The sequence below is a fragment of the Heteronotia binoei genome, chromosome 18 (genome assembly GCF_032191835.1).
Source record: "Heteronotia binoei isolate CCM8104 ecotype False Entrance Well chromosome 18, APGP_CSIRO_Hbin_v1, whole genome shotgun sequence".
NCBI lineage: Eukaryota > Metazoa > Chordata > Lepidosauria > Squamata > Gekkonidae > Heteronotia > Heteronotia binoei.
Genome location: NC_083240.1, coordinates 40,940,941 through 40,952,073, shown reverse-complemented (window position 1 = coordinate 40,952,073; position 11,133 = coordinate 40,940,941). Strand labels below are relative to the sequence as shown.

Here is an 11,133-nt window from a genome sequence, read left to right as displayed (position 1 = left end):
GGTTTCCAATGGCTGCTGCTGCTCAGCCCACAAAAAAAAATCACGAAGGCCAGCTTGGGATGCACAAACATGAATGTAATTTTAAAAAAACCCACTCTATAACATTTGTTCAAAGTTGCATTTAATTGCTATTTACATCCATTTGTTCTGAAATCAAGTATATTTCATTACAGTAAATAGTACAGAATGAAATGCAGAAAAGGGTATTTACCCTCAATACCATTCCGAGTAAGGCAGCTGTAGAGCGATTCTTACAGATGGTTACAAAAACCAGCTCGGGTCTGGCAGAAAGAACACTTCTTTTATTTTTTTTTAAAGGTACAGATGAGAACCACCCATGCACTCACACCCCCGTTTCGGGCTCCCTCCTTTCCCCCCTTCCCCAAATGATCAGACACTAATGCAGAAACGTTATTTTCCCAAAGATACTTGCATTGTTCGCAATAATGTATAGGCTTGAGATGAAACCCAAACCCTCTTTTTTCCCTGCTCACCCCTAAATAAGGTGCATATGCTGGTTTTAATACAAGTTCACAGATGATCGCTCATCAGCACCGCTAAAGCCCAATCTCCAATTTCTTTTCAATGGGGCTTCGAAAGAAAGGTTTCCCCTTGAGCGAAGGGACATTTGGGAGGTTTATGTTCACTTTGTTGCAAAGGGGAGAAGGTCACAATGACAATCGGTGGCTCAAATTTAGAGCAGTTTCCTTCCCTGATGGCCTCAGCCAGAAAAGTCACTAGACTGTTAGGACCTCTAGGCAAAACGGAATCCACCCATCTTATAACCCTGGAGAATAGTCCGGGCTGTTCTTCCCACTCCACCCCACCCCCTGATAATTTGTAGTACCCACAGCACCTCAAAGGTGAGGGAGAGAATCTAGATCATGTTACACCACTGTACCATGATAAACATACCCCAAAGCAGCTCCCGAAAGATAAAAGCCAATATAATTATAAACTCACAATAATGAGATGCACAAACTTGCTTCAGGATGCACACAGGAGTTTATGAAGCCAGCCCACTACAAAATACAACCCCTCATCTTCACAAGATGAGTCCCCCTGCCCCTAGATCTTCAGCTGCTGTCTCTGCTATCTTTCCACTCCCCCACCCCCAGTGCCAGCTGTATTTCTTTGCAACTTGGGTCATCCCCCATTTCATAAAGATGTATGACCATTAGGACAGTGGAAGGAGTAGCAAGTGGGTGATGAATGGCTCCACCGGCCTGGTCTAGCCCACCTGACGCTATTTCACCGCAAACTTATTTTAAAAATGGAGTTTGTAGCAAGTACCAACACCCTGATGAAGTCTACTATATCAAGCCTAGCTCAGACATGCAGGGAAGCGAGGCGGTAGAACAGACTGAGCATCTTCGAACTACCTCTGCTCCCAGCTTCCTGCAACACCAGCAGACAGGAGGGCAGAACAATTCTCCCTGCTGTGTGCTAGGTTTCCATTTCTGTAGGCGAGGCATCATTCAAAGCTGAAATCCAAAACCGAAAGTCTGTTTCTACCGCCTTGCTTTGCATGTGTGAAACAGGCTTCAGTTAGGCATACCGAGCCTGGAGAGGATTTTTCCCACCATTTCCCAGTTTACTAAGTTAACTGAAATCGAGAGCATCACTTGTTCTACAGAGAGCGCTTAAATGCCCCCCCACCCTAACCCCAAATTATATCATGGGTGGGAGAGATCCTAGCCCAGATGACTTAACGTACTTCTGTACTCTTCAAAATGAACTGCAGAACTACCACTACTTTCAACATCGTGAATCTGGCTGAAATAAAACAGGATTCAAGTTAATCAAGTTTTAATACTTAATATGTGGTTAGCCTTACCAAGTATTACTCCCAGTTATTTTTTTTTAATAATATAACAGTACAAAAATCTATAAAAAATCAAATTATAGCAAAAATCCCAAGATTATAATTAAAAAAGCACAGCTTGTACAAAATAAATCTTAAATCGCTATACCCCAAGAAAAATTTTAAGACAATTTTCCTTTAAAAGAAAGCACTTGTAAGTTTCTTCGATATCCACTGCATTCCATAGGCTAGCATTCTGATTGATACAGCTGTGCCAGAGAAAGAGATTCCACTCCCTTTGAAGTTCGGTAACTACTGTATAGTGTCGCTAATAGTTATATACACAAAAATCAAGGTTTTGGATATTCTTCTTTTATACAAATAAATACAGGATAACCCATATTGCATAGTGTGTGCTTGCTGTCCCGAGTCGCGTTTCCAAAAAAAAAAAAAAAAAAAAGGATTCACAGTTAAGAGGATGAAACTATAACATGAAACACAGAGTAAAATGGTCAAGCTGGAAACAACAGTAAATGCCAACTACCACACCTAGCCACATTTCCTGCCAATTATATTATCACCAGGCCCACTGGAAAAGTCCTTATCCTGCCAGAACAGAATGGTAAGATCATGGGCGATCATATCCCTTTTTATGGGGGAGGGGAACCCCATACAGGGTATTGCTGCTCTACAACCCGAGACTCGCTGAGACTTCAGTAGCGGAGCTCCTTAACGGGGTAGTCAGGGAATCTCACTTTTACAGAAGTGCCAGCTGTCACTGCAACTGCTTCTATTTCAGACCATTCGGACTGCAGAAATGGGGGGGGGGGGTGGGGCGGGCAGGAATCTGTGCTGTGTCTGACATCTATAGAGTCAAAGCACTTTTAGGCAGCCCTAATTCTGAAGGGCTAAGAGGGAAAAAGCCAGCCAGCCTCAACGCTCTCCAGAAACAGCCACGCATTCAACCGCACGCTATCCAGTCGCAAGCAAAGCGTGGGTCAGATAAGGGCAGCGACGGTCTGTGTCCCCCTTCCCTGAGAACGTCAGGCAGAGCGCAAGCACTCCTTAGGATGGCCTACAATTCAGCTGATTTTTCCTCCCCAGGGAGGAGTTGCACCCAATGGGTTTGTGTGCATGGGGGCCCACGAGGAGCTCCCACAGCACGTTATGTCCCCCCCCCACCGCCAACACACACCACGCAAAAGCAGCTACTGCCTGTCTGAGTTAGGCCTTAGGATCAATGTAGGCCTTCCTGAGAGGTATGGAATTGCCCCATGGCAACATCCCGGACAGTTCCAATATCACCTGCATGTCCAAATCTGACATTTCTAGCGGCAGAAGCCACCTAAGCCATTGCAGAAGCTGCCCTGGTGAGCATAGCACCAGCACCATTTGCTTCTCCCGCACGATTCAGACGTACAAGCACTGCGGGAGGGGGCATGAGGGAAAGCACTTCCCATGTGGCAAGGCTGCTTTATTTGGGGCTGAGACCGCCCCCCCCCCCACGCAACCTAGCAGGGTTCAGATCCCAATTCAGTCCCCTGACTGCTGCTCTCAATGTGCCTTGCTGTTACCAGATCGCCCCCCCCCTTAAAACTTTGCTGCTCGGAAGAACAAAAAAAAGGATGATGCTCCTAGGTGATACGACGAGGTTTCGCATCCATGCTATTTCCTTCCGTGCTACTTTGTGGAAAGTGAAGCCTTTGACTGGACTGTTTTTTTGAGGGTTATGGCTTGGATCCTATGGCTCAGGAGGAAGAGAAAGAATAACAGAACAAGCACAGACAGAAGGACCTAACAAGCAGACAAGGCAGCACCAGGGGCTTTTATGCAGCCGCACCATGACTCAAAGGCCCACGCACACTCACTCCGCCCTAGCGTAAAGCTCTGCCGATCACCGACGACTCTTTTCACCAGCTACGTCCACGGAAATTCTTTAAGGCAGGAAGTATTTTTTTAAGTTAAGGTAAAGATACCTTTATTTAATTCTTTGTACCTGTAAAGTCACGTGTACATATTTTTTTTTCCCCGTTTTGCTTCGTTTCTCCAACAACAATCGCAGAAACATAAAATAGTAAATCTATTGAACGTTTCCTAAAATTAAAAGTTGCAAAAAAAAAGTTCTCTGGAAGACATTCGTTGAAGGCCATCTTAATACTTTTTTTTTTTTTTTAAATACAATCAGCAGATGGACAGCCCCACCACTGGAAAACAGTTATTGTAAGCGATCGTGGAGATGCGTAATGGAGCAGAGACGTGTTAAAACGAACCATCTCTCCATCTGACTCGTGCGGCCAGCGCAATTGTTTCTTTCTAAATCAGTAACACGCTGATGAATGTTCATGCTTGCACACGTGAAACCACACCCCTTTTCCAACTCTGTTTACATCTTTTTCGGTGGCTCAAGAAATCTGAGTATACTCTGGAACCTTGAGGTTTTAAACCAGCGTAACGCAAAAGAGGTTTTGACGGCAAAGTTTCCGCTTAGGTTGATGAAATGCATGACGGCACAATATAAGCTCGTGGCAGCGATCAAAAACTCCGTGGGACTCTTGATGCACCCACAGAACTCTGTGCCAGCAGAGGGGGGGCCCTGTTTATGTGGAACCTCAAGTGGACACTAGAGGCATGAGACTGGAGCACACAGCTTCCAGGTTGGCTTAGGTTTTAGCATAGATGACCTGATCTGTTTCTTGTAGCAAGAGAGGGTAGGCAGGGTATGTTCCACCCCCACCCAAGCTCCCCCCCACCAATCCCAACAACATAATTAACAGCGTTTTTTGTTTTCTTTTTTCACCACTTCCATCGTTTCAGTAGCAAAACAAATTTAAGTCCGCTTTTCTATTTTGTGCATCGAACCAATAATTCTGCATTTTCCAAGTTTGGGATATTTTCCATAATGAGCCAATGTGAGAAAAAGAAAAAAAAATCTATTTGAAAAATATATATTTATATAAAAAAACATTTGTTTAGATTTTTTTTTTTTGCATGTGGAACACCTATGGTGGAGTTTATCTTGGATCTTCCATTCCACACCACCGTAGGAAGCCATCCAAATAAGCCTCCGTGCGAATTAATCCTTCAGAGGCCAGTACCAGAGGAGGAATTGTGCACGCTTGCCCAGCAAAACGGGTTACCCCTTTCACAGAACGACGCCACAGCAACGTTCTACCCTTAACACTGTCAACTGCAAGCTATCACACCCTTGATCAACTGCAAAGGACGTCACACTGCAAAACTCTTAAACCGCTGCACCTACAGCTTTACACCATTTTGCTCCAGGTCCTTTCGTTTTATGCACCATTGATTCAGAGAAGGAAAAAAAAAGAGGGGAAAAAGATCCATGGGATTTTGCTTCTCTTTCCCAGTCTACTTTGCGCAATGACCCACCGCGACACTGCCACTATCTGAGAAAGAAGCCCTCCTGTTTCCCCCGGATGGGAAGGGGGCTGTTGGCAGTCTGCCATCTCTTCCTTGCACCGCCCAAAGCAGGTTTTGGAAATGATTTGCCATCGGTTGTGTCATAGATTCATGCGCAAGTGCTCTGGTCGTTTGGAAATCATGGGGAAGGCTTGTTTTTTGTACGGCCCGGTGTTGGGTTGCCGGATGGGAAGTGGAGCTGAGGCCTCGCCGCATACCGTCACGTCCATCTGTTCAATCCCACCTGTCTCCATCGGATACTCCACAGGCGTCTGAGGGTTTGTCACGCCGGCAGAAGGACCTCGTCCCCAGAAGTCCCCGGGAGAGAACTTGACGGGGCTTCAAAAGACAAGAAAGGTCCATTACGGAGTTTTACTTGATGTACTGCACTGCCTGCTTTCAAACTCTGAAAAGAAGAAGTTATCAAGTGTGGCCACTTCAGTCGCTTGCTCCTGTGTTCTCATTTTTACAGCTACCTGCAACCAGAAGCTGTCAGCAGAAGACTGCAGACATGAACATGGACAGCTGAGGTCCACCGTCAGCAAGACATTCTCAGCCTTGGTTCCTCATTTCGTAAAATGGAATTCACATCCTACTTCAGAGGGGGAATCAGAAGGATGGATAGGATCATTCCTGAAAATTACTTAACGTATAACAACCCTTCACATCTGCTTTGAGTTACTTACACGAGGAGCAAAATAAGGTAACTGAACTGACTGCACCTGTTCATCTTGAAAGGAGGGAGAAGGGTGTTGAAACAAACAGAGTACTGAAAATCTGCCAGCTTTTAGATCAGGCCTCTGTAACAAACACCCTTCCAGCCTAACCTATAAAGCAGATCAAAATGCCAAGCACTGGACTGCATTAGTTGATCAGTGGGAGGAAGGAAACCGATCTTGGAGCTCTGGGGCTAGACTGACATGCCTGACGCTCCCCTTTTCAGGCCTGCGATGGGGGAAAAAGAATTCCTTCTGTGAAATGTCAAATGCCTAACGCAGAAAGCAAGGCCAACTCGATGGTACTACTATTCTCTTTGGCCACAGCTCTTATATTGCGGAGGCAATTTAACCCCAAGCGGCAAGGGCTGAAGCATTCTAAGTAACAGCAGTATAAGAGCACTAATTTCTTGCTGGGCAATGTAAGGTTTTGTGGAGGCAAAGGACACCTAACAAGAGTTAAGCACTAGGGGTGGGGTGAAGTACCTGACTGGTGTCCGTGGGCTGCCGATGAATCTGCGGGGCGATCGGATTTTTGGTTCAAAGGAAAACTTTTCTTTTACGCTTTCAAGTACGGAGGGAGCCACGTATGTAAAGCCCTAGAAGATAAGGAAAACAGCTGCTAAGCCCACCAGAAAGAACACCCTTGGCAATGTTCCAAAACCTGAACCCCAGAACCAACTCCCATTTCTCCCTGTGTCACCCCTCCCCCCCATCTTAAACCATTCACACAGAACGGTCAAATTTGTCTCTTGCTACTAAGAGGGCATTAATGTACATTTAACTGCTAACACCAGATCTCAGTTTGCTAGCCAGTACTGTTTATGACTGTTAGCGGCTCACCAGACTCAGACAGAGGGGCTTTTACAACCAGAAATGCCACAGGCTGGACCTGGGAGCTTCCTCTACTACTGATATACAAGCCTTAGAAAAATCTAATAGGAGACAGAAGGCTGGATCAAGTCAACATTTCCCAAGAGTTAAAGAGGAATGAGGGATCTCCTTTGACCACCCAAAACTGCTCTGCTGAGAACTGCAGGATCTAAGTGGGCGAAAGCCATGTGGGATGGGTACTATATTAAGGGGAGGGGAACTGGGAGAATGTGTGTGAAAAAGTTGGCTGGGCCCCTCACATCTTTGTTTGGGTTGAACTAGAAGCGACTGCTCAGCCATCCCCAACCAATTAATATTACAGCTTTGTTTTCCTGTGGGCTGCAGACAGGAAGGCACACCTCTGCAGATAGGAAGTCCCACCTTTAATCTTCACTGTCAGGTGTTAGTGGATTTTAGGCAGGAGGTGCATGAGATGCTGAGAACACTGCAGAACACTGTGGACAATACTGAGCTAAACTGACCAACGACTTCACTCTGCAGACAACAGCCCCCATATGTAAACACAGACAAATTTATTTATGTCAATTTATATTCTGCCTTCTCCGCTACAGGCTCAGGGCCGATCAGAAGAAGGTTCTAAAACATATCAGTACAAACATTAATAAAACAGTTTAAAATCACATTAAAAAAACAACAACAGGTTGCACTATTGGTTTATGTGCATAGTTTCCAAGCTGGTGCCGCCGGAGCTCTGAGGTCTCTTAGATCTGGACTGGGTAGAGATGGTCAGTTTCAGGAGAGGCCAGGCGTGACTGATGACTACAGCAATTTTGGCAATTTATTTTTCAGTGGTGGCTTCCCCCTTCCCTTGATGTGGCCTTCCCAGAAAGTCAGTTGCCAATTGGACATGTAACACACAGGCAGCAACCAAATAAAAAATAGGGAGAGAAGGAAAGATGGATTTGAACACACCTTGTAGCAAAGCAGCAGGGAGAGCTGGAGTTTCTAGGAATGTTTCTAGGAAAGGGGAGGGACGATGGCTCAGTGGTAGAGCATCTGCTTGGTAAGCAGAAGGTCCCAGGTTCAGTCCTTGGCATCTCCAACTAAAAAGGGTCCAGGCAAATAAGTGTGAAAAACTTCAGCTTGAGACCCTGGAGAGCTGCTGCCAGTCTGAGTAGACAATACTGACTTTGATGGACCCAGAGTCTGATTCAGTATAAGGCAGCTTCATATGTTCAATGTGATTTACGCCCCGTCTTTCTTATGCAGACTCCAGCAAAACAAAGTTTGATTCCGGTGGCATCTTTAAGACCAACAAAGTTTTATTCAAGGTATAAGCTTTCATGGGCAAGCACACATCTTCAGATACAGAAAGCCTGCACTCAACAGCTTATACATGAATAAAATTTTGTTGATCTTTAAGATGGCACTGGACTCAAAACTTGGTTCTGCTACTTCAGACTAAAAGGCAACCCACCTGAATCAGACTCCAGTAAAAAAAAACAAGTTTAGCAAAGAGAGGCACTCTCTCTCTTACAGGATATTCAAGAGCTTGCACCAACAGGGATTTCCAGCAAGCACTGCGGACTCCGGGAGGAGGGGTACGGATCCTGCTGGCTCTCTGCATTCCAGCCCTAGAGTTCGTGCTCACTTACCAGGAAGACCTGGTTGGCACTTTCGCTGAGAGTCGAGTCATCAGGGCTGTCGACGGGAGTCTGACGAGTGAACTTTGCATCAAATTGGCTCACGTCCTCTTCTGATTGCTTTGCAAAGGCAAAAAAAGGATTAAAGGTTTATACACACCGCTGGTGATCAACTTAAAAACAGCTTTGGCAGCAAGGGCATGAAGACTCTAGGCAGAGAAATGCTCGGCAGGGGAAAATCCCTGGAGCAGTACAGGAGTCCTATTGCCACCAGGAAAAGCTCACTGTACCCAACTGCACTGAAAAACAATGCCTCCCCTGGATGGGGAGGGGCGGTGTCAGATAAAAAGTTAAAATGATAACAAGGACAAAGAGAGAGAGATACACAGACAGACAGACACATAGACTGACTTTTAGAAACAAACATCTGTGCCCCCCCCCCACCTAGTTACAATACTTGACATCACCCGATGCTGCACTCATTGTGAGAAATAAGGTACTGCAGTACTCTATGTAGGGCAGGTTGATACTCAGTAAAACAGCTAGATTAGAGTCCAGCAGCGTTTCAGAGACCAACACAATTTTCAGGGTATGATCTTTCAGAAGTCAAAGCACTCTTTGTCAGAAAACGCTCCTAAATCCTCCGCTCTTGCACGACGTCCCTTCTCCACTCACAGAGCGCCTTCCACCTTCTACAACCTCTCATCCAGGTTACAGGTTATATTTAGGTCAGAATGTCACACTCATCATCGTTCTTGTCTCTTTTAAAATCCAGAGTCATGACCAACTCACACTTCGGGTCCTCTCTCCCAGAAACATCCACAGACGGCGTAAGCCCAGCCCGCTTTAATATTTAGCCCTCGCTCACACTGAGCTATTGGGGACAAGTTCAAATACTGTTCCAATCAGTCGCTGCCACCATTCATTTATATTGTAGAATATATGTACGGAGACAGAGATATTAAATTGCGTGTGTGCTTCTTCCCCTTAGAGACGCAGCCCACAGGGTTAATCAAAGCAAGATACTTCTTTATAAGAACAAAACACTGAGGAAAGACATGTTTCACTTCCACGGAATTTTTGAACTGAGGTTCTGTACCTACAACTGAGATCCTTTAGTTAGGAATTTACCGTTTTCAGCTTTTTTCCAAGCAGCTCTTTTACACTGTTCCCCTCAGTGAGAAAAATCCCTTTTCACCTCAGCCCTTAAGCTGTCAGCTTCTCCGCTACTAACTCCTAAACTCTTGGGGTTTTTTACTTCTGTTTTCAAGTCTCCTTCTGTCATCTGCCCTCACGGTTGCTTTGAGAAAAGAGGCAGAACCCACCCTGCCCGTCACGTATTATTAACAGGCAGACCCACCAATGAGCTGCCCTGACATCAGAAAAAACTTGTAAGAGACCTGCTTTGAGATTCAACTATATTCATTTTTTTCTATGTGTCCAAGGGACACAAACCTGTACAGAGGCAGCTGAGCAGCACCAGTGCCTTCTTCGTGAGCGGAACATTCGTTTTAACCAGTCTGATGTAGTAGTGAGAGTTCCAGAGCACAAGCAGGGAGACCCAAGATCAAATCTCCCCTCTGGCATAAAGTTTGCTAGGTGACCTTGGGCCGATTACGCACTCTCTCCCATCATCTCTCCCAGCTTAAACCATCATCACAAGACTGTTGTTAGGATGAAACAGGAGGGACAGTGCATGTTGCCCTGTGCTCCTGGGAGAAAAGGGCAGGATAAAAAGGCAAATACACACAAAATTCCATTTCAAAATAATTCAAAGAATAGCAAGACACCTCCTTTGCGGCACTACGGGACGTGTCACCTGAGTCCATGCAAAAACCAGAGGATGTGACACACACACACACACCCCGGTCCACACACATTTGATCAAGACAAGCAACATCACCATTTCATAACAGCTAAAATTATACAGCAAGTTGTGTTCTGAAACCGGAGCAAAAGGGGGAGCAGTACATACCAATAATGGTTTAAATGGGGGTTCCACCTTCCGAGCCAGCAGCTCTTCCCAGTTGATGTGTCTGAAGAATGGATGAGCCTAAAAAACATTACGGAGCAGTCAAGACCCCCAAACCAGGTAAACAAACTGTTCGTTTCATCTCTGAGCAGAACAATGTGCTAAATGTGGAGGAACTAAAATACAAAGCAACCCACAAATTTAAAAAAGAGAAAAAGCAACACATCCATTTTTAATTCTTAGTTTCTTAAGGCGGAGATGGAAGGCACAGGACTTCATTCTAAGAAAACGTGTGCAGGAACTGGGAAGAGGCCACACAGCAAACTTAAAAGCAGGTCTGTCATAACCCCATTTCCCCATCCATAAAAACAGCCCTGTGAAAATGGGGTCAGGGAGCAATTTTTCTCCAGGCCTGTTTGGGCCAAGGGTGGTGGGGGTTTTTTGCACCATCTCCTGGGCATGGAACAGGGGTCATTGTGTGTGTGTGTGTGTGTGTGTGTGAAGGGGGGGTTATTTGTGAATTTCCTGTGTTGTGCAGGTGAATGAACTAGATGACCCTGGAGGTCCCTTCCAACTCTGTGATTCTATGAAAAGGCCAGGAACCCACAAAAGTACAGTTCAGGGGCTGGCTAATGGTAAAGCTGCTAAATTAATGAAGAGACAACCAGCCCTACAGAGAGAGCCCTCCCTACACCTGCTTGAAAGAGCAAGTTTATAATTGTTGCTGCCCCCCGCCCCCCATGG

At 45.6% G+C, this 11,133-nt stretch overlaps 1 protein-coding gene across 1 annotated transcript in view; it reads right to left on the bottom strand.

Moving 5' to 3' along the window:
- Positions 1-104: 104 nt before the first annotated feature.
- RPS6KB1 (ribosomal protein S6 kinase B1) overlaps positions 105-11,133 on the bottom strand; it is a 37,092-nt gene continuing 26,063 nt past the window's right edge. The window contains exons 12-15 of the mRNA XM_060258908.1: positions 10,393-10,470; positions 8,430-8,537; positions 6,427-6,539; positions 105-5,563 (exon numbers count right to left, since the gene is read on the bottom strand). Coding sequence (XP_060114891.1) covers positions 5,326-5,563; positions 6,427-6,539; positions 8,430-8,537; positions 10,393-10,470 — 537 coding nt within the window. The 3' untranslated portion in view covers positions 105-5,325. The remainder of the gene's footprint in view (positions 5,564-6,426; positions 6,540-8,429; positions 8,538-10,392; positions 10,471-11,133) is intronic.